The following is a 27,228-nucleotide window of genomic DNA, read 5'->3' as shown; positions in this document are numbered from 1 at the left end:
CGCCCCTAACTCCTTATCCTACACACAATGGGCGCCGCCACCTTCATCTCCCCGGACCACGCGCGGCCAGTGGGCGCCACCATCTTCTCCCCCTCAGTCCACGTGCGGCCCATGGGTGCCACCATCTTGTCCAACCCCCGCAACGTGCGGCCTATGGGCGCTGCCATTTTTTCCCCCGCAGGATCTTCAGGCGCCGCCATCTTGTCTCCCCCACGGGGCATGGACACCGACAGCATTCCAGGACCTGGCCCCCCATCATCCGACACCAACGCCGACCAACCACGACTCGCCTCAACGAAGATTGACCAGTCTCGTCCGCACAACCTGGCCACCGCATCGACCAGCGTGAAAATCAACGGCCACGTGACCTCTTGCCTGCTGGACTCCGGGAGCACCGAAAGGTTCATACAACCGGATACGGCAAGGCGCTGCTCCCTCGCGGTACATCCCGCCAACCAAAGAATCTCACTGGCCTCCGGATCCCTTTCCGTCGTGATCCGGGGGTACTGTACGGTCACACTCACGGTCCAGGGCGTAGAATTCAACGGCTTCCGCTTCTACATCCTCCTTAACCTCTGCGCTGCTCTCCTACTAGGCCTGGACTTCCAGTGCAATCTCCAGAGCCTAACCCTCAAATTCGGCGGGCCCCTACCACCCCTCACTGTGTCCAGCCTCGCGACCCTAAAGGTCGATCCACCTTCTCTCTTCGCAAATCTAACCCGGATTGCAAACCCGTCGCCACCAGGAGCAGACGGTACAGCACCCAGGACAGGACCTTCATCAGGTCCGAGGTCCAGCGGCTGCTTCGAGAAGGCATCATCGAGGCCAGCAACAGCCCCTGGAGAGCCCAAGTGGTAGTCGTTAAAACTGGGGAGAAACACAGAATGGTCGTGGACTACAGCCAGACCATCAATCGGTACAAGCAGCTCGACGCGTACCCCCTCCCACGCATATCTGATATGGTCAATCAGATTGCACAGTACCGGGTCTTCTCAACGGTAGACCTCAAATCCGCCTACCACCAGCTCCCCATCCGTAAATCGGACCGTCCATACACTGCTTTGGAGGCGGACGGTCGTCTCTATCACTTCCTCAGGGTTCCCTTTGGCGTCACTAACGGGGTCTCGGTCTTCCAAAGGGAGATAGACCGAATGGTCGACCGGTACGATTTGCGGGCCACCTTCCCGTACCTAGACAACGTCACCATCTGCGGCTATGACCAGCAGGACCACGATGCCAACCTTGCCAAATTTCTCCACACCGCCACTCTCCTCAACCTCACCTAAAACAAGGAGAAGTGCGTGTTTAGCAGAACCCGCTTAGCCATACTTCGCTATGTGGTCCAGAACGGAGTTCTGGGGCCCGATCCCGACCGCATGCGCCCCCTCATGGAGCTCCCCCTTCCCCACTGCCCCAAGGGCCTGAAACGCTGCCTGGGGTTCTTCTCATACTACGCCCAGTTGGTCCCAAACTATGCGGACAAGGCCTGCCCACTCATACAGTCCACCCAGTTTCCCCTGACGGTCGAGGCACAACAGGCCTTCGCCAGTATCAGAGCCGTTATCGCCAAGGCCGGGATGCATGCAGTAGACGAGACACTGCCCTTTCAAGTAGAGAGCGACGCATCGGACGTCGCCCTAGCCGCCACCCTCAATCAGGCAGGCAGACCCGTGGCATTCTTCTCCCGCACACTTCATGCCTCAGAAATTCGGCACTCATCCGTCGAAAAAGAGGCCCAAGCTATTGTTGAGGCTGTGCGGCATTGGAGGCATTACTTGGCTGGCAGGAGATTCAATCTCCTCACTTAAAAAAAATAAAAATATTTTTATTAAGAATTTTTCAATAACAATATGTTCCATCTTACAAACAAACCCCCCCCCCCCCTAACAAAGAAAAGAAAAAGAACTCGCGTGGCAAGACACAAACATGGCAAGTCAATAAAATACAGAACTTTGTACAATGGATTCTTCCCGTACATGTCAGTTTCCGGATCGTTCATGTGCTTTCTTGCTCACATGCCCCCCAAAGGAACCCCCCCCCCCCCCCCCGCCCACCCCCCCCCCCCCCCCCCCACGACCGATGTCCCCCCCCTCCCCCTCACCCCCCCTGGGTTGCTGCTGCTGTCCGACCTTCATCTAACGCTCCGCGTGATGGTCTAGGAACAGTTGCCACCGCCTGTAGAACCCCTGTGCAGACCCTCACAAGGCAAACTTTATCCTTTCCAACTTGATAAACCCAGCCATATAATTTATCCAGGCCTCCATGCTGGGGGGCTTCGCCTCCTTCCACATTAGTAAGATCCTTCGCCAGGCTACTAGGGATGCAAAGGCCAGAATGCCGGCCTCTTTCGCCTCCTGCACTCCCGGCTCGTCCACTACTCCAAATAGCGCTAGCCCCCAGCTTGGCTTGACCCGGACTTTCACCACCTTAGATACTGTTCCCGCAACTCCCCTCCAGAACCCCTCCAGTGCCGGGCATGACCAAAACATATGGACATGGTTCGCCGGACTTCCTGAGCACCTCCCACATCTGTCCTCCACCCCAAAGAACATACTCAGCCTCACCCCTGTCATATGCGCGCTATGAACCACCTTAATATGTATCAGGCTAAGCCTGGAACACGAGGAAGAGGAATTAACCCTACTTAGGGCATCAGTCCATAGCCCCTCCTCAATCTCCTCCCCCAACTCCTCCTCCCATTTACCCTTCAGCTCCTCTACCAAAGCCTCCCCCTCTTCTTTCATCTCCTGGTATATCGCCGACACTTTGCCCTCCCCGACCCATACGCCTGAGATCACCCTATCTTGAATCCCCTGTGCTGGGAGTAGCGGAAATTCCCTCACCTGCCGCCTCACAAACGCCCTCACTTGCATGTACCTGAAAGCGTTGCCCGGGGGTAGCCCAAACTTCTCCTCCAGCGCCCCTAAGCTCACAAACATCCCGTCAATGAACAGGTCCCCCATTCTTCTAATCCCTACCCGATGCCAGCTCTGAAATCCCCCGTCCATCCTTCCTGGGACAAACCGATGGTTGTCTCTGATCGGGGACACTGAGGCTCCCGTCGCACCCCAGTGCCGTCTCCATTGCCCCCAGATCTTTAGCGTTGCCGCCACCACGGGGCTCGTGGTATACCTTGTCGGCGAGAGCGGCAGCGGTGCCGTCACCAGCGCCCCCAGGTTCAACCTCCTCACTGACCAACGGTCGGTAGCCTTCATGTTCAATAACACACAGCAGGGCAAGATCAAAAACGATAAAATCTTGAGATGGAGGATCGAGCTCTCCACCTATAATTACGAGATTTTGTATCGCCCCGGCAATCTCAACGAGCCCCCAGACGCCCTATGCTGAGGTACACGTGCCAGTGTACAAGTAGACCGACTCCGGGCCCTGCACGACAGCATTTGTCACCTGGGAGTCACACTGTTATACCATTTTGTCAAGGCTCGCAATCTGCCCTACTCCGTCGAGGAAGTACGGACAATCACCAGGGACTGCCAGGTCTGTGCGGAGTGCAAGCCGCACTTCTACAGGCTGGACCGTGCGTGCCTGGTGAAGGCCTCCCGCCCCTTTGAACGCCTCAGCGTGGATTTCAAAGGGCCCCTCCCCTCCACCAACTGAAACACATATATTCTCAGTGTGGTCAATGAGTACTCCAGATTCCTCTTCGCCATCCCATGCCCCGATACGACGTCTGCCACCGTCATTAAAGCCCTAAACACTATCGTCCCTCTGTTCGGTTTCCCCGCCTACATCCACAGTGACAGGGGATCCTCATTCATCAGCAATGAGCTGCGTCAGTACCTGCTCAGCAGGGGTATCGCCTCCAGCAGGACGGCCAGCTATAACCCCCGGGGAAACGGCCAGGTAGAGAGGGAGAACGGGACGGTATGGAGGGCCGTCCAATTGGCCCTAGAGTCCAGGAGCCTCCCAGCCTCTCGTTGGCAGGAGGTCCTCCCTGATGCACTCCACTCCATTCAGTCACTGCTGTGCACCGCCACTAACAACACACCCCATGAACGTCGTTGTGCCTTCCCCAGGAAGTCCACATCCGGGGTGTCGCTCACGACTTGGCTCGCAGCTCCAGGACCAGTCCTGCTCCGTAGGCACGTCCGACTCCACAAGCGGACCGGTAGGTGGCGAGGGTGCAATTGCTCCATGCAAACCCCCAGTATGCATGTACCCCGATGGCCGCCAGAATACTGTCTCCCTCAGGGACCTGGCATCAGCAGGTTCCACACACACACACCCCTCCGGCTCGGCGCCACCCTCCCCTCCCCCGGCGCTCCACCATTAACCCCACCAGGACCATCCGTCCTTCCCCTGCCCATGCCCAAGGATGAAGAGGATTTCGGCACGCTTCCGGAGTCACCGAACACCGGGCCAGCATTGACATCGCCGCCACCACTATGTCGCTTCCAGCGGAACATCAAAGCACCGGACCGGTTAAACCTCTAACTGGTCCGCCGGACTTCAAAAGACATTTTGTTCTGCTCAAATACTGTAAATATAGATTCATTGCTGTATATAGTCCCCCCCCCCCCCCCCCCCCCCCCAAGCCGGACTCACTTTTAACAGGGGGTGAATGTGGTAAACCACTGTAACACCTTTATTAGATGATGTAAGGTAGGACCTGTACTACAGGTTCACCGGTAGTCCCTGACTGCAGGCTCCGCCCAGTAGGCGGAGTATAAATATGCATGTCCTCCATTCAGCAGCCATTTTGCCAGCTGCTGTGGGAGGCCACACATCTTAGAGCAATAAAGCCTCAGTTGTATCCAACTCTAGTCTTTGTTCAATTGATTGTGCATCAAGGACTATTCGAACTTAGCTCTGAGCTCATACTGACCTCATTTTGGCTGGTCCAAGCCCCTTAACCCCACTGTGAGAGTCTTGTAGGTGTAAACGACATTGAAGCGTGGATAAAGTCTATATAATGCTCATGTTCTCATAGATTATCATAGAATTTACAGTGCATTCTAACATTTTTAAGTCCTCTGCTCTTTAAATTTAAAAAACAGGTTGCAGTTGTCATTGAGAGTTAAACAATACTCTGCTGGACTGATTTAATTGACAGTCGAGGTTTTCGTTGGCATTTACTCAATGGCTTTTATTACATAATTTTCCTATCATTGAGAGTTAGAAAAAGCTTTTGCTGGACTGATTTGATAGACAGGCCACCTGGTGCAGGCATGGAAAAAAATAGGATCTCATCATTCAGGATCAGTAGAGTTCTTTGTTGGCATTCCACCAAGGGTTTTTATTACATTATTATGAATTGATAATTGGCTGAGTTTAAAAAGCTACAAATATCTTGGCAGAGGGCTATGAGTTCACACTTGATTGACAGTTTAAAGAGGCTATTAAAGAATTAACTGTCTTTGATGTGGGTTGGAATATACTTTTGTTTTTATCAGAGGTTAAAAATCTTGAGGAGATTTAAATAGATTTTCTGAATGAGATTTTTTCACTTTCAGGTGAGTATGAGTGAGAGCTGTATGAGATAGTTAGATGTTTTTGTTCATCTCCATGTGCTTCTGAAGTCTGCACATTGTGAATGCTAGCGAGTGGCGATTGAGTTGACATAAGGGGTATGAAGTTGTATGGGAGGTGGATGGAGGCAAGACTTGCCACTGAGGGAAGGAAGATCCATGGGTGGGTGGAGTTGTGAGGTTATGTGAGGGATGAGGACTAGTGGGCTTAACCTCTTTTGAAACAACTAGGATAAACTCCCAGGGAACCAAGATGGGCCTTCCAACTATCCCACTTCAATACTCACCCACCTGCATTCTGTTTCCAGGGCGAGTGGTCTCAACATAGCCTCACACCCACTCCCCCAACACACCGCAAAAATCCTGCAATTCATGGTACTTTTTGCTGTGGCAGGTCTGGTGAGTTGGGATATTTCTCGACGAACTATCCACCTCAGTAGGAAAAATCTGGCCCACAATAACTAGGCTCACACACAGAGGGCATAATTTGATGGTGGGTTTGCTGACAAGAGGGCATTTAATCAGGAATGATGGTGGCAGATGGGGACGCTGCCACCTTCTTACCACTCAACTGATTATATGTGGTAGGTTGGCCCATAGATGGCCTTCCTGCCTTGTTTCCAATTGAGGCCTCTGAGGGAAATCAATACCAACTTAAAGGCCTCATCCTGCCACCACTGACATTCATCCAAATGTGGGCGGAGGACGTGCTTTGTGGGGAGCTCAAAAAGCAAATCCTGATGGACTTGCTTGTTGCTTTCCTGGCAGGCGCGGATTCTTCATTCAAAGACTCTCAATGCCTTATTAAGGGACCCAGCATCAGGAAAGGAGAGGGGAAGGTGGCACTGAGACCAGCCCCAGCTCCTTATGCTGGCCCTCTCCTGCCATCACTCACCTACTCTTGAGTTCATGGGTGATCGTCGGCCTCTGGTGGATATAGTACAGGCAGCAGCCATTGCCCCCCCAATGATGTTGCCGAGCAATGAGGAGTTGCTGGCCTCTGATTGACAGGCAGCTTTTGGTGGGTGTGACCTCTGTCCCTAAGGTTTTGATTCTAGGGAAGGCCCGAAGCTGCCCCGTTAAGTGTCTGATTGGCACTTACTTCAGTGGGCCTTCCCGAAAAGAAATGAGATGGGGCTCTTGCTGGCTTTGAAACTTTAAGGGCTATGGAGAGAAAGCGGGTAAATGGAGTTGAAATCAGCCATGATTGAATGGTGGAGTGGACTCAATGGGCCGAATGGCCTTACTTCCGCTCCTATGTCTTATGGTCTTATGGAAACGGGCAGGCAAGACGACCCCCCGCTCATTGCCTATATGAAATGTTGCTCAGAAAATTATCTCACTGCCTCATGAAGATGGAAGAAAACCTGTGAGGTAAAGAAGACATTTTGCTGGTAGATAATATACTTACTAAAGTAACTTTTATACAGCTGGGCATGCAGCCAGAAATTTTCATATCTTTGCCATTTATGAATTCTTTATAATAGCAGTTGTGTGTCCTAAGTTGGCTACGAATGTCCTAGTAAAAAAATTGAACAATTAACACTTCAAAATGCCATATTTTATTGATTATGGGTTTTTGCAGCTAACAGATCTGTGTCAAAATGATTAACACATTATGTCTTTAAAATGCCAAACATTCCTTGACCTTGTTCCAAATGTAATTATATACAACCCAAGCATTTGCCAAAAGATATACAGCTATATTGGGGGCACATTGGTTAGCACTGCTGCCTCACAGCACCAGGGGCCCAGGTCCGATTCCGACCTTGGGTGACTGTGTGGTGTTTGCACTTTCTCCCCGTTTCTGTGTGGGTTTCCTCCGGGTGCTCCTGTTTCTTTCCACAGTCCAAAGGTATGCAGGTTAGAAGGGTTGGCCATACTAAATTGTCCCTTAGTGTCCAAAGATGTACAGATTAGGTTACTCGGTTGCAGGGAGTGGGCCTGGGTTGGTGTAGATTTGATGGGCCAAATGGCCTCCTTCTGCACTGTATGAATTCTATGATAAGTACAAATATCCAGAATAAGATAATCCCTCTTCATCTCTTTCTGAAGTTGCTACGATCACTGATGCCAGCCTTCAGCTAATTCTTATTAATCTCATGTGATATCAAGACATGGCTGAGTCTTGCCACTCCCCAAATCCTCTCCACCATCTGCGAGGCAAGCAGGATTGTTTTGGTACACGTTCCAGTCTCCTGGAAGGATGGAGCTTCACCAATACTCAAGAGAGCTTGACAACCATTCAAGAAAAGGAGTCCACATGATCAGCACTTCATCTACCAGCTTAAACATGCAGTCTCTCCATCTCTGGTGTACCATGGCTGCAATAGTGCACTATCTACAAGAACTTGCTGAGACTTCTTCTTGGTGACAAGAATCCAAAGGCGGGGGGGGGGGGGGGAGGTGGTGGTGGTGGTGTTCACAGTGCATATAGAACAGCCTTCAACCAAGAATAACGATTTGGTGCAGGGGCAGAGAGGTGGATAGAGGTCCTCTGCCCTAAAGGGAAAAACATGAGCCAAACCCTGAACCCTCTATTTATAGTTGAGAGAGGTTTACAGAATAAATAAAAAAAGAGGCAGGGGTGAACTATAATTATCTGAGCTGCAGAATGTAAGAATGAAGTGAAATTGGAAAATAACCCCATTTAAAAATAAATTCTAATTTACTTTATGTAAACCATAAATTAGCCATAAATTACCTTGTCTATTAATGTTTCAGGCATCTAATGACTACACTAACCATGTCAGTTTTACACCATCCATTTGAATATTCGAATTTTAAAATTGTGCTACCACTTTGCAACATGTTCTTAGGCTAACATTTACATTTTCAGTTTCTTATCGACCAGTGGATGACTACCTCATCTTACTGTGATAGCAGCTCAAACCTCAAAGTAGAAGATCTGAATTTGAGTCTCAATGATGCTTGACACTCCGACTTGCCTGCCTTACCTGCATGAGCTTCATGCTCCCAGCTGAATCACTGGATGATTCACTATCCAGAAATTAAAGGTTGTTTCAAACAGAGGGATATTGAAGACTATTTACATTTAAAGCTCCTGCCAGCAAAATAATTTACTTACAGCATTTATATGCCTTTTGCAACAAATCGCTATTGGAAAGTTGGAATTAATTAATTTCTAATTAATTTCTATCAGAGTTACTTTATACATGGGATCACATTCGAAAAAAGAAGTAAAACAAAAGATGGCATCAGAATTTCTACTTACCATTGGGGTAGTCCCTTGAGGACAGATGGGGCTCATATCACAGCTGCCACATGTTCCCTGAGAAGGAAACATATTAGCTTTGATTTCAATGCTATTCATGTTGGGATGTGGTTCTACATAGGACACAGATATAGCCAGTTTTCCAAGAAGAGTTACATTTAGTCAAGGTTCTCTAGATTTTAAATGAAAATAGCCCAATTAAACATATTTATACAATAGGCTATCCGATCATTCACTCAGTAATTCAAATTAAGGGAAAGCAACATCAAATGGTTGATTCGGGTTGAGCATCTCTTATTTGAAACACTTGGGGCCAATTTTTGAATTTTGGAATACATGTAAAATTATATAATGTGGTAGCTCTTCCAGCTGCCTTGTGATCAGCAGAAGTTCGCTAATCACATTGAGTGTCTGGCTATGATGACTGCTGAAAACAAACGGATGTTTTGGCACCAAAACAGCCCCACCTAGGACTTATAACGGTCTGTGGTGCGTTGGAACCTGTGCATTGCCCCGGAACCTTCCCAGAGCCTTGTGGAATTTTCCACTCGTGGCGCTTTTCAGATATTTTTGAATTTCGGAATTTCAAATAAGGAGGGGTGCCCAACCTGGAAAACCATTTTACCTGATTGTGTTTAGATTTGTAAGGTAAGATTTTAACTAATTCAAAGCCCACTCATTTGCAATGTTCCCTGTTCACCAGCACCTGGAGATTATAGAGGCACTGTGCCTTTTCCTGCTCTGGGGCGAAATTCTCCCGAAACGGCGCGATGTCCGCCGACTGGCGCCCAAAATGGCGCCAATCAGACGGGCATCACGCCGCCCCAAAGGTGCGGAATGCTCCGCATCTTTGGGGGCCGAGCCCCAACATTGAGGGGCTAGGCCGACACCGGAGGAATTTCCGCCCTGCTAGCTGGCGGAAACGGCCTTTGTTGCCCCGCCAGCTGGCGCAGAAATGACATCTCAGGGCGGTGCATGCGCGGGAGCGTCAGCGGCCGCTGACAGTTTCCCACGCATGCGCAGTGGAGGGAGTCTCTTCCGCCTCCATCATGGTGGAGACCATGGTGGAGGCGGAAGGGAAAGAGTGCCCCCACGGCACAGGCCTGCCCGCGGATCGGTGGGCCCCGATCGCGGGCCAGGCCACCGTGGGGGCACACCCCGGGGCCAGATCGCCCCGCCCCCCCCCCAGGACCCCAGAGCCCACCCACGCCGCCTTGTCCCGCCGTTCAAAAGGTGGTTTAATCCACGCCGGCGGGACAGGCAATTTATCGGCGGGACTTCGGCCCATCTGGGCTGGAGAATCCAGCGGGGGGCCCGCCAACCGGCACGGCCCGATTCCCGCCCCCGCCGAATATCCGGTGCCGGAGACTTCGGCAACCGGCAGGGGCGGGATTCACGGCAGCCCCCGGCGATTCTCCAACCCGGCGGGGGGTCGGAGAATGACGCCCCAGGTCCTTGCTCGTCCTAACCCTGTACCAAACTGCATTGAGCCTTTCTTCGCCTCATTTGGATAAAAGCCATTGCTGAGGCAGGGTTTCCTGCAGCCTGCATCATCAACACCTCAGAGGGTATGCAAATGAATTAAAATAATAGATAAAGTGAGCGTGACCGTCACAGGCTCTAAAATAGAGCTGGGAGGCCAATACTATGCACTTTACCCGACCTCCATCGAGACATGACATCTCCACTCTACCACTTCCATGTAAAGGACATCCTGGAAAGCCAGAGAAGGATGATCCTTTTGTTCATATATTAATGAGAGATTGCTCTTTGACCAGGATGATAGAAACATAGAAAACAGGAGCAGGCGTAGGCCATTCGGCCCTTCAAGCCTGCACCGCCATTCATTATGGTCATGGCTGATCATCCAACTCAATAGCCTGTTCCTGCCTTCCCCCATAACTATATCTAACACCTTCTTGAAAACATACAATGTTTTGGCCTCAACTATTTTCTGTGGTAGAGAATTCCACAGACATACCACTCTCTTAGTGAAGAAATGTCTCCTCATCTCAGTCCTAAGTGGTCTACCTGTATCCTCAGACTGTGACCCCTGGATCTAGACTCCCCACTATCAGGAACATCCTTCCTGCATTTACCCTGTCTAGTCCTGTTAGAATTTTGTAGGTTTCTAGGGGAGTTCATTCTTCTGAACTCCAGCGAATATAATCTTAACTGACTCAATCCCTCCTTATATGTCTGTTCTACCACCCCAGGAATCTGTCTGGTAAACCGTCACTCCATTCCCTCTATAGCAAGAACATCCTTCCTCAGATAAGGAGACCAAAACTGCATATCATGGGCGAAATTCTCCTACCCGCCCCGCCACATTTCTGCCCCGACCGGCCGGCGGGAGTCTCCGTAACACCGGCCGGTCAATGGGGTTTCCCATTGTGGGGCAGCCCCACGCCGTCGGGAAACCCCCGGGCGCCGGCAAAACGGAGACTCCCGCCGGCGGAGAATGACGCCCAATATTCCAGGTGTGGTCTCACCAAGGCCCTATATAATAGCAGCAAGACTTCCCTGCTGCTGCACTCAAATCCTCTCGTAATATTGTATCAACATACTATTTGCCTTATTAAATGCCTGTTGCACCTACTTGCTTACTTTCAGCAACTGGTATGCGAGGACACCCAGGTCTCTTTGCACATTCCCTTCTCTCAATTTATAGCCACTTAGAAGTCCTATTTTTGCTACCAAAGTGGATACCCTCACGTTTATCCACATTATACTGGCATTCATTTGCCAACTCACTCAGCTTGTCCAAATCACACTGAAGCATCTCTGCATCCTCATCACAGCTCACCCTCCCACTGAGCTGCATCATCTGCAAATTTGGAAATATTACATTTAGTTCCCTCATCTGAATCACTAATATATATATTGTGAATAGCTGGCGTTCCAGCACCATTCCCTGCAGTTACCCACTAGTCACTGCCTGTCATTCGGAAAAAGACCCGTTTATTCCTACGCTTTGTTTCCTGTCTGCCAACCAGTTTTCTATCCATCTCAATACACTATCTCCAATCGCATGCACTTTAATTTTACACATTAATCACCTTCACAAAGCCTTCTGAAATGCCAAATAAACCACATCCACTGGCCCCTCCTCATTAACTCTACTAGTTACATCCTTGAAGAATTCCAGTAGGTTTGACAAGAATGATTTCCTTTCGTATGTCCATGCTGACTCTGTCTGATTCTCCCACTGTTTTCTAAGTGCTCTGCTATTAAGGGCGTGATTTAATGGCCTCGTCGCGCACGACTTGGTGACACAACGAGGTTGTTTGGCTTTTCACGAGATTTGTGACGCTCGAAACGTCTCGCGGATTTAACAGAATCTGGGGCGAGATTCTCCGACCCCCCGCCGGGTCGGAGAATCGCCGGGGGCTGGCGTGGATCCCGCCCCCGCCGGTTGCCGAATTCTACGGCACCGGATATTCGGCGGGGGCGGGAATCGCGTCACGCCGGTTGGCGGCTCCCCCCCCCGCGATTCTCCGGCCCGGATGGCCGAAGTCCCGCCGCTAAAATGCCTGTCCCGCCGGCGTAGATTAAACCACCTACCTCACCGGCGGGACGAGGCGGCGCGGGCGGGCTCCGGGGTCCTGGGGGGGGGGTGTGGGCCGATCTGGCCCCAGGGGGTGCCCCCACGGTGGCCTGGCCCGCGATCGGGGCCCACCGATCCGCGGGCGGGCCTGTGCCATAGGGGCAGTCTTTCCCTTCCGCCTTCACCACGGTCTCCGCCATGGCGGAGGCAGAAGAGACTCCCTCCACTGCGCATGCGCGGGAATGCCGTCAGCGGCCGCTAACGCTCCCGTGCATGCGCCGTCCGGAGATGTCATGTCCGCGCCAGCTGGCGGGGCACCAAAGGCCTTTTCCACCAGCTGGCGGGGCAGAAATTCGTCCGGCGCGGGCTTAGCCACTTAAGGTTGGGGCTCGGCCCCCCAAGCTGCGGAGCATTCCGCACCTTTGGGGCGGCGGATGCCCGACTGATTTGCACCGTTTTGGGCGCCAGTCGGCGGACATCGCGCCGATACGGGAGAATTTCGCCCCTGGATCTGGATCTGGGGCGAGAATCTCCGACCCCCCGCCGGTTGCCGAATTCTCCGGCACCGGATATTCGGCGGGGGCGGGAATCGCGCCGCGCCGGTTGGCGGCAACCCCCACCGCGATTCTCCGGCCCGGATGGGCCAATGTCCCGCCGCTAAAATGCCTGTCCCGCCGGCATAGATTAAACCACCTACCTTACCGGCGGGACAAAGCGGCGTGGGCGGGCTCCGGGGTCCTGGGGGGGGGGGGCGGGGTGATCTGGCCCCGGGGGGTGCCCCCACGGTGGCCTGGCCCGCGATCGGGGCCCACCGATCCGCGGGCGGGCCTGTGCCGTGGGGGCACTCTTTTCCTTCCGCCTTCGCCATGGTCTCCACCATGGCGGAGGCGGAAGAGACTCCCTCCACTACGAATGCGCGGGGATGCCGTCAGCGGCCGCTAACGCTCCCGCGCATGTGCCGCCCGGAGATGTCATTTCCGCGCCAGCTGGCGGGGCACCAAAGGCCTTTTCCGCCAGCTGGTGGGGCGGAAATGCGTCCGGTGTGGGCCTAGCCCCTTAAGGTTGGGACTCGGCCCCCCCAAAATGTGGAGCATTCCGCACCTTTGGGGCGGCGCGATGCCCGACTGATTTGCGCCATTTGGGCGCCAGTCGGCGGACATCACGCCAATACCGGAGAATTTTGCCCCTGGATCTGACCATTAAGCTCATTTAAATATGTCTGTGCCATATTCTCCCAGGGCCTGGGAACTAATGACTGCGCCTAGGAAACCTCGCCATTTTGCCGTTTAGCACTGGTTACTGGTTTCCACAAATGTGGACCAGGCGTAGCGGCACCTGCGGGGAGAGGGGGGTTCTCCCAGGCCTTTAAAGACCCCTGGATGCTTGGGCTCTGGGCAGGGTGGCGCCCAAGCAATCCCACTGACACGAGGGCACCATGGCACTGCCAGCCTGGTGACTTGGCAGTGCCACCCAGGCAGTGACACCCTGGCACTGTCATGGCACCCAGGTGGCATTGCCAGTTTGGCAGGGGCACTGTCAGGGTGCCAGGTTGGCAGTGCCAATGTGTCCAGGTGCCTGGTTACCTGTGCCAGGGATCGGGTTTGGTGGTGCCTTGCCTTTAAGAGGTGTGATGAAGGGGGGGCTTGAGGATCCTGTAAGAGGTATGTTGGGTGCAGTGGAGGGGTCTGGAAGCCGTAATGGGGTGGCTGAGAGGGATTGAAAGATCAGGGCGCTATTTAAAAATGGCACCCCAATCCACGAATACTCTTCCCGCACTGGCAAGCTGAGCCCACCAGTGCTGGAAATGATGTAAGTGCGGCATAGGCAGAGCATTCTTCACTGAGGCCAAAACAAAATGGCAAGGTGTCTTTAAATAGCAGTGTCTTTATCGGCGCTGCAGGTGTCGAGAAGCACCTCGCTAAATGTGCCCCAAACAGGACTCTGTTTCTGTCCCTTTAAATCATGCCCTAAATCTTTTATAATGGAATCTAGAATTTTGGCCACTACCAATGTCAGGCTGACTGGTCTATAATTCTCTGTTTTCTCTCAACCTCCCTTTTTAAATAGTGGGGTTACATTACCCTGCAATCTGTAGGAACTGTTCCAGAGTCTTTTGAATCTTGCAAGATGACCAGCAATACATCCATTATTTCTAAGGCCACCTCCTTAAGTACTCTGTGATGTAGTTTAGCACGCCCTGGGGATTTATGGGCCTTTAATCCCATCAATTTCCCCAGCACCATTTCCCTGCTAATGCTGATTTCTTTCAGTTCCTCCCTCTCACTATATCCTGTGTTCATCAACATTTCTGGTATGTTATTTGTGTCCTCCTTTATGAAGACAGAGCCAAAGTATTTAGTAGGTCGGCCCTTTTTTTGTTCCCCATTATAAATTCCCCTGTTACTGACTGCAAAGGATCTGCATTTGTCTTCACCAATCTTTTTCTCTTCACATACCTAGAAAAACTTTTACAGTCAGTTTTTATGTTCCCCGCAAGCTTGCTCTTGTACTCTACTTTCCCTTTTTTAATCAATCTTTTGTTCCTCCTTTGCTGAATTCTAAACTGCTCCCATGACTCAGGTCTGTTGTTTTTCTCTGGCCAATTACGTATGCCTCTTCCTATCTCTAATACTAATACTACCTTTAATTTCCCTTGTAAGCCATGGTTTGTCCACCTTTCCCATCTCACCTTATTCCAGACAGGAATAAACAATTGTTGCAATTCCCCATGCACTCTTTGAATGTTTACCATTGTTTATCCACTGTCGTCCCTTTAAGTAACGTTTCCCAATCCATCATAGCCAACTCTTGCCTCATACCATCGTAGTTTCCTTAATTAAGATTCAGGATCCAAGTCTCAGAATCAACTACATCACTCTCCATCATGGTGAAGAATTCTGTCATATTATGGTCGCTCATCCCCAAAGGGCCTCACACATCTAGATTGCCAAGTATTCCTTTCTCATTATACAATTCCCAGTCCCGGATAGCCTGTTCTTTGGTTAGTTCCTCAATGTATTGGTCTCGAAAGCCACCCTGTATACACTCAAGGAATTTCTCCTCAATGGTATTGTTACTCATTTGTTTTGCCCAATCTATATGCAGATTAAAGTCATCCAAAATTACAGAGGTTCTTTTATTCATGAGTCTCTAATTACCTGTTTAATGCCATTCCCAACTTCACCACTACAGTTTGGGGGTCACATACAACCCTCACTAACGGCTTTGCTCCTTGGTGTTTCTCAGCTCTACCCATACAGATCCCACATTGTCGGAGCTAATACCTTACCTCACTATTGCGCTAATTTCCTCTTTAACCAGCAATGCAACTCAATAGCCTTTTCCATTTTGTCTGTCCTTCCTAAATACTGCATTACCCTGGATGTTCAGTTCCCAATTCTGGTCACCCTGCTGCCATAAAAGGAAGCACTGCTAACAGGATTTGTTAATTTCTTAACTCTTTCTGTCGGTCCTTTATCCACCCGGCTCCGCTCACAGTCTCACTCTTTCTGTCATTCCTTTATCCACTCCATTCTCAGTCTTGCTCTTACTCCTTTATCCTCCTGGCTCCGCTCTCTAACTTTATCTTATTTTGTTTATTTTATTACCTTATTTCACCTTAACTTGATTCAACTTTACTTCCTTATTACTAATGTTCCTTACTGAAATTCAAGGAGCTACTTCTTTATAAATGATACATTTTTTTCTAGTTAAAGCTATTAAAACACAATCCCTAATAGCAGCTTCTCACCAATCAATGAACTTACCATTTTCCTGTGAGGGCGAAGTTCAAGAAGCCTCGAGACACTTTTCAGCTTGTCTCCACTACCCTCAAAATTCTGCAAAGTGTCTTTTGCCTTGGTTGCTTAGAAAGACCAACCACATGACCCCTTGTCAGCCATGACTATTCACCAGGGGATGGAGGTTTGGAGTTGCTGTTGGCTGCCATCCACTAGCCATGACTCTTGGAGACATCCACCTCCCTCCCTCAATTCATCCCTGCCTCTGACTGCAGCTAAAGGCACAGAATTACACAGGGGCTGTTTAGCACAGGGCTAAATCGCTGGCTTTGAAAGCAGACCGAGGCAGGCCAGCAGCACGGTTCGATTCCCGTAACAGCCTCCCGCCGGAATGTGGCGACTAGGGGCTTTTCACAGTTACTTCATTTGAAGCCTACTTGTGACAATAAGCGATTTTCATTTCATTTTCATTAAGTGCAGCTCCACACCTTGCTGGGATCTCGATGTCATGAGACCACAAGTCAAGATCAAACTTACTGCAAAGGGGGCTTAACGGAGCATCGTTGACATCCAGTCGTCTCAATTATTAGTGTGTATCTTTAGTCGGCCTCATGTGCTCACCTTGAACTCCATCACTTAAAAAGACCCTCCTTCCACCTCGAGGGAACTCACTGACTGACTAACTGCGTGGTCAAGAACAATTTGGAAAAAAGGTGCATACTGTCATAATATACATCTATGTATACAATGGAGTGCAGACAGGCAGTGATTGACACAGAGGATGACCAGAAAGCACACAGAAAAGAGCAGCCAACCACCAGACAGGACACGACCACTATAAAGCCAGAGGGCACCAGTTTTCCCGCGCTCTCTCGGGACCCAGCCTTTGGACAGTCAGAGGTTTTTTTTGTTTTTTTGTTGTTGTTGAAATTTTTTATTTAAAACAGATTTGTAACATTTACAGAGAAAAAAGAAGGCCATATACAAAAGCCTTAACATATTGAAAACGAACAGTGGGAAAGAATAAACATATTAATAAGCCACTTCCCCTATCAGCTCTGTTTGCCCATGCCCCACGTGTTCAACTAAACTAATGTGGCTCTAATCCCCCCCCCGGTGCTGCTGCTGTCGGTTTCCTACGCTGTTCCCTGCAAGCGAGTTTCTCCCCCGGGGGATCCCTGATCACCACCCCCCCCCCCCTTGCCCACTTAAGTCTTCTCTGCTCTCCTTCCCGGCTGCCACCCCCGTCACCCCCCCCCCCCGACCCCCACCCCGTCACCCCCCCCCCCCCCCCGCCCGACCCCCCCCTGCCCCCCGAGGCTTGACCTGCCAGGTCCGCCCTGCGCTTGGCCCTAGCCCGCCCCTTCTCCTACTCTCCCTGGTGCCCCCTGACCTACGCTAGCTACGCTGACCCCTGCCCTTGGCGCCTGACTGTCTCCCGCCCAAGTGCTCGGGCCCTCCCTCCACACACCAAGGACCCATTAACCTGATTGTATCTCCCCGTGCCCCTAGCCCATCCCCCCATCAGAGGCCCCGATCTCCTGCCAAAAGATACCAAGTGCAGGGCCCCTCTCCCCCCTCGTTGCAATCTCCCAAAATCACACTAAGCAGTGCGCCCTCCAGCCCCCGCTCTCTGTCCAGGCTGAAAACAATCTCAGATAAAACATTACAGTACAGGATCATTTAACAGACCGCCGCCACACAAAAGCTCTGTGAGCCCAGAGTCCTTTAGTTCAAGTCCAGCTTCTTCTTTTAATAAAAGTCCATTCCTAGTCAAAGCAAGTTAGGTTAACAGATCGCCGCCACTGAAGAGCACTGAAAAAACTAAGTGCCCGTTAGTTCAAGTCCAGCTTCTTCTCTTTAATAAAGGCCCAAACCTGTTCTGGTGTCTCGAAGTAGTGATGGAGTTCCTCAAACGTAACCCAAAGCTTCGCAGGATACAGCATTCCAAACCTCACCTGCTTTTTGTAGAGGGCTGCCGTTACCTTGATGAATCCTGCACGCCTCTTGGCCAGCTCCGTTCCCAAGTCCTGATAGATGCGCACCTCGCAGTTCTCCCATCTGCTGCTCCTCTCCGCCTTGGCCCATCGCGGCACACGACCCCTGTCAGCAAGCTGGTGAAAGCGAACCACCAAGGCCCTCGGTCGGTCGCCCGTCCTGGGCTTCCTTGCGGGGGCTCTATGCGCCCCATCCAACTCCAGGGGTCGAGGGAAGGCCTCCGGTCCCATCAGCGCCCCGAGCATACCCATCACGTATACACCCGCATCCGATCCCTCACAGCCCTCGGGGAGGCCCACGATCCTCAGGTTCTGCCTCCTGGCTCTATTCCCCAGCTCTTCAAGCTGCTCCTGCATCCTCCTCTGGCGGGAGTTCAGCTCCTCCACCTCGTGCTCCAGCTCCGTTACCATGTCCGCCTGGGTGAAGAGCTTCACCTCGACCTCCCTTAGCGCCTTCTCTTGAACCGCCTGCGCCTCGACCATTCGGTCCATCACCGCCCTCATCGGGTCCAACGTGTCTCTCTTCAGTTCGGTGAAGCAGTTTCTAAAAAACTCCATCTGCTGCTCTCTTGGCCAGTGGGCCTCCGCTCCCTGATCCCTGCCATCCGCCATGCTTCGCCGCCCAGTCTGGGGGTCCCCGTTGCTCCTGCTTCGACCTTTGACGCTCCACTCGACCACTTCTGGTCCAACTGTTCATACCCCGGGGGAAAAACCTGTTCCCTTCGTCTCCTCCACCGATTCAGGTCGTCAGATCCCGAAAAAATCCTGTGAAACAGGTCCATTTGCCCATCGCGGGCGGGAGCGATCGGACCTGCGACCTGCTTCCTCGAGGACGCCACCGGAAGTCGAGACAGTCAGAGTTAGTGAGCTGGCCAGTGCAAACACCATGTGGTAGCTAGTAAGTCTGGTTAGGCTAGTATCAGGTCTCCAGTCAAGTCAGCATAGTGTCAACCCACAGTTGAACATGTATAATAGTTTAGATGTTAAATAAAATCGTGTTGCATCTTATCAAGTGTCTCTCACTACACTGCATCAAGTGCAGTCCACATCGACCCAGCCAACCCAACACATCATGGTACCAGTGAGTGATGCTGAAAATTGACGGACCTACCTTGAGTGAATCAGCGTTGACCAGCAAACAGCCATCCGGTGACATGGTAAACGTCCGCCCTCCTCCGCAGCTCCGCATCGCTGGCAACCTCGGTGCAAATTCTTCAAACAAAAGTTCCAACTCTATCTAGAAGCCACCGACCTCGAGGCCGCATCAGACGCCAGGAAGATCGCACTATTCCTCGCCACAGTCGGGGGCCACACCATCCACATCTACAACTCCCTTACATTCGCTGAAGGCGAAGACAAGACAAAATTTAAAACAGTCCTACTGAAGTTCGACAGCCACTGCGACATTGAGGTGAATGAGGGCCTTGAACGGTACGTTTTCCAGCAGAGGCCTCAGGGTAAGGATGAACCTTTTCAATCCTTTCTGACCCATCTCCGCATCCTCGCGCAGTCATGTAACTATGACTCGACCACTGATTCCATGATCCGGGATCAGATCGTTTTCGGGGTCCACTCCGATGCCCTTCGCCAGCAGCTCCTGAAAGTCAAGCAGCTCACCCTCACTATCACCATTGAAACGTGCGTTCTCCACGAACATGCTAACAATCGGTACTCCCACATCAGGACGGCAGAAACGGCAAAGCTAACGTCCCACGAGGCGGAATGACGACTAAACTGCGCAGGTGCGTACGTCGTTCGACCGCACTGCGCATACGCAATGGCGCACGGAACGCGCTGACATTGGTGTCATGACGTGTCCGAATTGTGGCTCCGCCCATTTAAAACGGCAATGTCCGGCAAAATCACGATGGTGTCTACAGTGTGGCAAGCTTGGCCACTACGCAGCCCTTTGCAGATCTGCTCCACTGCCCAGCATCCAGCGATCCCAGCCGCGGCGCAGAAGCGTCCGTTCAATACAGCAGGACATGCCAGACTCCGACCCCGACAGCCCAACAGATCCTGATGCTGCATGCCTCAAATCTCCATACCGGGTGGGCATCATTACGAAGCATGAGCTGCCTTTCTCCAAGACAGCGAAGCACCTCCCGATCCTCAGCATGGATCCCGATGACAAGTGGTGTGCTGTCCTCACAGTCAACAAGGCTCGCATCCGGTTCAAACTGGACACTGGCGCATCGGCGAACCTCATCTCCAAATCCGATCTCGACACCATCCGCGTCAGACCAAGTATTCTTCCACCGGCCTGCCAGCTCCTTGACTACAATGGCAATTACATAGCTGCCAGTGTCTCATGCCAACTCGTAGTTTCCAATAAGTCATTTAAAGCGACACTGCGATTTGAGATCATGGGACCTGACAGAGCATCCCTGCTCGGTGCTCGGGCCTGCATAGTCCTGAACTTGGTTCAGTGAGTCCACACCATGTCATCCTCACAGGCGACGGCCTCACCTGATGAGAACTTCCAGGCTGAAATAGATGACATCATCACACAGTACCACAGAGTGTTCGATGGAATGGGCACACTCCCATACCGATACAAAATCCTGCTCAAACCAAACAGTCCTCAAGGACTGCCTCAAGCAGCAGTTACAGGACCTCCATGAGCAGGGCATCATATCAAAGGTCACAGAACCCACGGACTGGGTCAGCTCCATGGTCTGTGTCAAGAAGCCTTCAGGGGAGCTTCGAATCTGCATCGACCCCAAGGATTTAAACCGCAACATCATGGCTCATGCCAAACTCTTTACGAAGCTGGACGCCTCCAAGAGGTTCTGGCAAATACAGCTGGATGCATCCAGTCGCAAGCTGTGCACATTCAATACCCCATTCGGTTGCTACTGCTACAACCGGATGCCTTTCGGCATCATCTCTGCCTCAGAGGTATTTCACCGCATCGTGGAACAGCTGATGGAGGGTATCGAGGGGGTGCGCGTGTATGTAGACGATGTCATAATCTGGTCCACAACTCCTCAAGAACACATCGATTGCCTCAAGCAGGTATTCCACAGAATCCATGAGCATGGCCTCCGACTCAACAGAGCCAAGTGCTCGTTCGGTCAATCAGAAATCCAATTCCTTGGTGACCACGGGTGCGATTCTCCGACCCGGTGGACGTGAATCCCGCCCCCGCTGTGTCCCGAATTCTCCGCCACCAGAGATTCGGCTGGGGCGGGAATCGCGCCGCGCCGGTCGGCGGGGGCGGGAATCGCGCCGCACTGGTCGGCGGGCCCACCCCCGGCGATTCTCCGGCCTGCGATGGGTGGAAGTCCTGCCGCTGTCAACCCTCTCTCGCCAGTGTGGATTAAACAACATTTTGAACGGCGGGACAAGGCGGCGCGGGCAGGCTCCGGGGTCCTGGGTGGGGGCGATCTGCCAGGACGTTTGCCAGGCATGGGATACCACTCACGGTGATGAGTGACAACGATCCCTGTTTTTACAGCCGGGAATGGTCTGATTTTGCCCACCTATACAACTTTCGTCATGTAACCCCCAGCCCCCACTACCCGCAGTCAAACTGGAAGGCCGAAAAAGGGGTCCATATCGTCAAGAGATTACTATACAAGGCTGCAGACTCAGGCTCCAACTTCAACTTGGCGCTGCTGGCACACAGAGCAACCCCGCTGTCCACTGGGTTGTTTCCCACGTAGATGCTCATGAATCGCACTCTGCGAATCACGGTTCCAGCCATCCATGTTCCAGACCTTGACCACCTCACGGTCTTACAAAAGATGCGGCAGTCTCGGGCCCAACAGAAATCAGCATACGACGCTCATGCCACGGATCTCCCAGAGTTAGTCCCAACTGATCGAGTTCGTGTGCAGTTGCCTGACGGTGGCTGGTCCGCCACAGCTGCGTTGTTCAACAAGTGGCCCCGAGATCGTTCCTTGTCCGCATGGCAGATGGCTCCTTCCTACGACGCAACAGATGGGCGCTGCGCAGAGTTCCATGCCCGCCACCTAACCATGATGTCCTGCCTCACACAATGCTTCTTCCGGACGTGCCCTACCACGAGGCCACCGATCTACCAGCAATCCTGCCGACCTCTGCGACCACCGCATTGGCGGCGGTCCCACCTATCCAAGTGCAGGCGGTCCCTGATCCACCCTTGAGGCGGTCAACCAGAATTTGACGCCCGCCACCGAGACTAAACTTATAGACTGAACCTTTGCACAACTGTTACCTTATCGTTTTGACCTCTGTAAATATCGTTTTTTACCATTTCATCTGCCCTATATCTGCACGAGCGACACCTTCCTGTGTACATAAGGTCATTTTAGCACATTCTGTGTATAGTCACGCACATATACACATCCACACGCACATGCATCTTAATATTTATTATCTCAATACACAGAATACAAGAAAAGGGGGGGAAGATGTCATAATATACATCTATGTATATAATGGAGTGCAGACAGGCAGTGATTGACACACAGGATGACCAGTAAGCACACAGAACAGAGCAGCCAAACACCAGACAGGACACGACCACTATAAAGCCAGAGGGCACCAGTTTTCCTGCTCTCTCTCGGGACCCAGCCTCTGAGACAGTCAGAGTTAGTGAGCTGGCCAGTACAAACGCCATGTGGTAGCTAGTAAGTCTGGTTCGACTAGTATCAGGTCTCCAGTCAAGTCAGCATAGTGTCAACCCACAGTTGAACATGTATAATAGTTTAGATGTTAAATAAAATCGTGTTGCATCTTATCAAATGTTGGAGGTCTGTCTATCGCTACACTGCATCAATTGCAGTCCACATCGACCCAGCCTACCCAACACATCACATACCACCTTTCAAACTTGCTCCACCACCTTCTACGTTCCCCCTGTCACCCACCAGCTTCCCCCCATCACCGCAGTCCCACTCAATATCACCATTCCTCCTCCCTCTGACATCTTTGAACCTTTCCCATTATCCTGGACCCTATCACAATACACATTCCTGCCCTCCTCCAAAATACCTCGTTTATTTTTGTCGCACTCCGAACCGTGGCTCCCCTTCCATCTTTGACTCCCCCTATTTCCCTCGCTGCCATCCTCTAACGGAGCTGCTGTGCCAGCATCCGACTAGCCTTTTCCCTATATTCGTAGGTCGCCCCCTGCGCTTTCCTCCACTGTGCCTCCGCCTTCCCTGTGGTCAACAGGTCAAACTCCGTCTGGAGCCGTCGTCTTTCCCCAAGTAATCTTTCCTCCGGGGCCTCTGCATATCTCCTGTCCACTCTCAAAATCTCCCCCACTAACTTCTTCCTTTCCATACCCTCTGTCTTCTCCCTATGAGCCCTAATGGAAATTAGCTCTCCCCTGATCACCGCCTTCAACGCCTCCCATACCACTCCCACCCGCACCTCCCCGTTGTCGTTGGCCTCCAAGTACCCCCTCACCTTCCCACACACCACCTCGTCCGCCAGCAGTCCCACATCCAGCCGCCACAACGGGCATTGGTCCCTCTCCTCTCCCAGCTCCAGTTCCACCCAGTGCGGGGCATGGTCCGAAACGGCTATAGCCGAATACTCCGTCCCCTCCACCCTCGTTCCTACCCAGAACAAAGAACTCTATCCGGGAGTAGGCTTTGTGTACATGGGAGAAGAAAGAAAATTCCCTGGCCTGCGGCCTTGCAAATCGCCATGGGTCCACTCCCCCCATCTGATCTATAAACCCCCTAAGTACCTTGGCCGCCGCTGGCCTGTTTCCAGTCCTTGATTTGGAGCGGTCCAGTGCTGGATCCAACACTGTATTGAAGTCCCCTCCCATTATCAGGCCTCCTATCTCCAGGTCCGGAATGCGCCCCAACATGCGCTTCATGAATCCTGCATCATCCCAGTTCGGGGCATATACATTTACCAACACCACCCACGTCCCTTGCAGCCTACCGCTCACCATTACATATCGCCCTCCATTGTCTGCTACAATAGTCTTGGCCTCGAATGACACCCGCTTTCCCACCAATATTGCCACCCCTCTATTCTTCGCGTCCAGTCCCGAGTGGAATACCTGTCCTACCCATCCCTTTCTTAGCCTGACCTGGTCCGCCACCTTCAGGTGTGTCTCTTGGAGCATGGCCACGTCCGCCTTCAGTCCCTTTAAGTGTGCGAACACTCAAGCCCTCTTCACCGGCCCATTCAGGCCCCTCACATTTCACGTTACGCCCCGCCGACTAGCCATCTCCTTTTCTGGGCCAGTCCTGTGACCACGACTCCCTCACCCTCCAGTCCCCCAGAGGGGGGACCCCCATCCCGACCACCTCTTCTGCGTCCCGTTCCCTTTTGGCCGGTGCAGCAGCAACCCTCCCCCCCCCCCCTCCCCCCCTCCCCTCCCCTCCCCCCCGCTAGACCCCTGTCTAGCTTTTTTGCTCCCCCCATGTCACTCCCGTAAGTCAGCTGACGCCTGCTGACCCTGGCTTCCCCCGCCATCCCATTGACCTTCCCGCGTGGGAGTCTCCCAATCCATATGCATTCCTTCGTTCCCCTTCCCGCCTTTCCAAAGCCCGCTCCACCCCCTCTGGCGCAGCTCCTGTCGCGGCCTTGTCTCTCTCCCCCAGCCCATGTAACATTTCCTGCGCGTGACTGACCCCCTATATACAAAAACCATCACACATCAAACCCCAAAACATCCCCCCCACCCTCACAAACCCTCAGTTAGAGTCCAACTTTTCGGCTTGTACAAATGTCCACGCCTCTTCAGGCGTTTCAAAGTAATAGTGTTGGCCCTTGTATGTGACCCACAGTCGCGCTGGCTGCAGCATTCCGAATTTCACTTCTTTCCGGTACAACGCCGCTTTGGTCCGGTTGAAACCCGCTCTCCGCTTTGCAACCTCCGTGCTCCAGTCCGGGTATATTCGGATCTCTGCATTGTCCCACTTACTGCTCCGCTCCTTCTTGGCCCATCTCAGGACCCACTCTCTGTCCGTGAACCGGTGGAACCTCACCACCACCGCCCTTGGCGGCTCATTTGCCTGGGGCTTCTTCGCCAGCACCCGATGTGCCCCGTCCAACTCCAGCGGCCTCGCAGGGGCCTTCATGCCCATCATCGCCTCGAGCATCGTGCTCACGTATGCCCCGGCATCAGCCCCCTCCACTCCCTCAGGGAGACCCAGGATTCGCAGATTCTTTCTCCTCGACCTGTTCTCCAGGTCTTCGAGTCTTCCCCCCCACCTCTTGTGTAGCGCCTCGTTCTGCTCCACTCTCACTGCCAGGCCCACAAACTCATCCTCGTTCTGACTGACTCTTTTCTGTACCTCCTGGATCTTAGCTTCGTGGGCCTTCTGGGTGATCCCGAGTCCTTCAATTGCCGAAAGCATAGGCGCCAACATCTCCTTGCGCATCTCCTCACGCTGCTCCTCGAAGCAGCGCTTGATGAACTCCTGCAGCTCCCCTTTGTCCCTGGCCGCCGCCATTTTGTTTTCTTTCCCTAACTTCTCCCGTTGCTCCAGTGCCGCTCCTTTGGCCGTTACACTTCTGGTCCGTTTCATAGAAGTTGGAGGGGGACCTCTCTCTTCCCTTCCCCACGGGCTGCGTCAAAAAAAAGTTCCGTTGGGGCTCCTCTAACGAGCCTGAAAGTCCGTGGTAGCGGGAGCTGCCGAATCGTGCGGCTTAGCTCCGCATAGCCGCAACCGGAAGTCGAGAGGGAATCCTTTTGGCAGTGTTCGCTTCACCAATCTGCCCCAAAAAGTCTATGGAAACTCCTGAAAAAGGTCTGAGAGTCAGTTCCAGACGGGAGCTGCCGAATGCGCGACCTACTCCTCCATGGCCGCCACCGGAAGCCTCGTCCCTGCTTCTTCAATGGCCTTGGTAGAGCTTTTCACAGTTGTTCCCTCTGCTGCTAGAATTCACCTTTGAGAGAGTCAAGTCAGATTGCAGCTTTAAGCTTGCCCTTTCCCTGCCTGCATGCTGGAAGAGGCCTTTGTCTATTGCTGCAGCTCAAGCCAAATCTGTTACTGTTTCTGCCGGGTCTGGTAGCCAAAAGACATAACATTCCTGGGGGACACTGTTAGGGGAATGCTGCAGTCTTCTTCCCACACCGGGAAATGTCAAACAAATGCCGGAGGGGCCCTGTAAAAGAGCCCAAAAGTCCGTTCCAAGCGGGAGCTACCGAATATGCGACCTAGCTCTGCATAGCCGCACCCGGAAGTCGGTAATATTATTTTTAACACAAAAGTAGGCAACTGTTTGTGGGGGGGGGGGGGGGCGTGAACTGGGGAGGTAGATACACATTTGAGTGCCGGAGAAACAATTACAGGGGGCAATACGTGAATGGGTCTGGTGCTGGTGTTGTCTCCTTGTCCAGGCTTGACATAGTGTTTGATAATGGCACTCAAAGGCCAGGATTCTCCGAGCCTCCGCGCCAAAATCACGCTTGGCCCGCACCGAGAATCGCCACCAGCCATGCACACGCGGCGATGCAACGCCGGTCGGGGGCTGTTGAAAGAGGCCCCGCCGGCGATTCTCTGCGATCGACCGGCCGAGTTCCCGCCGAGTTCCGCCGGCATGGTTCCAACCTGGTTGCACCCGGCGGGTGCTCGGACTCGCGGCCGCGCTGGCCATCCGGGTGGGGGGATCAGACTCCGGGGGGCCCTCCATGATGGAGGCCCACGATCGGGGGCTACTGATCGGTGGGCACACGCGATCCGCGGGGGCCTATCTTCTTTTGCGCTGGCCCGCTGTGTGGCTCTGCCCCCGCACTCATGCACAGACCCGCGGCAGGAGGTGGCAGCAGGAGCTGCGGGGCGCACGCCGGGGCCCTGCTAGCCATCTTAAAACCGGAGAATCACTCCAGACTTTTTGAAAAAAGTCTGGAGTGATTTGCGCCCGTTTTCTGCCAGGCGTGGGGCCATAGCCCCATTTTCGGAGAATCCCGGCCAATATGTCTGCGTGAGTTTCCTTCTGGTGCTCCGGTTTCCTGCCACAGCTCAAAGATGTGCAGGTTAGGTGAATTGGCCATGATAAATTAACGCTTAGTGTCCAAAGGGTTTGGTGGGGTTACTGGGTTATGGGGATAGGGTGGAGGTATGGGCTTGGGTGGAGTGTCTTTCCAAGGGCCAGTGCAGATTTGATCGGCTGAATGGCCTTTTTCTGCACTGTAAATTCTATAGCTCTAGAGTGAAATTATGCAAGATCCTCAAGAGGGTGAAAACAATCTGTACTGACCGCAAAATCTTTGAAGTTGTGAAATTTGCCAGGTGCATACCATTTATATACAGTTCTA

General features: G+C 52.6%; 1 protein-coding gene across 1 annotated transcript in view; it reads right to left on the bottom strand.

Annotated features, from left to right (window-relative positions):
• stab1 (stabilin 1) overlaps nucleotides 1-27,228 on the bottom strand; it is a 416,947-nt gene that overhangs the window by 125,932 nt on the left and 263,787 nt on the right. The window contains exons 36-37 of the mRNA XM_072472659.1: nucleotides 8,725-8,781; nucleotides 6,901-7,008 (exon numbers count right to left, since the gene is read on the bottom strand). Coding sequence (XP_072328760.1) covers nucleotides 6,901-7,008; nucleotides 8,725-8,781 — 165 coding nt within the window. The remainder of the gene's footprint in view (nucleotides 1-6,900; nucleotides 7,009-8,724; nucleotides 8,782-27,228) is intronic.

Source organism: Scyliorhinus torazame, chromosome 13 (assembly GCF_047496885.1).
Source record: "Scyliorhinus torazame isolate Kashiwa2021f chromosome 13, sScyTor2.1, whole genome shotgun sequence".
Classification (NCBI taxonomy): domain Eukaryota; kingdom Metazoa; phylum Chordata; class Chondrichthyes; order Carcharhiniformes; family Scyliorhinidae; genus Scyliorhinus; species Scyliorhinus torazame.
The sequence above is the reverse complement of the archived record's forward strand: the minus strand, read 5'-3'. Positions and strand labels throughout refer to the sequence as shown.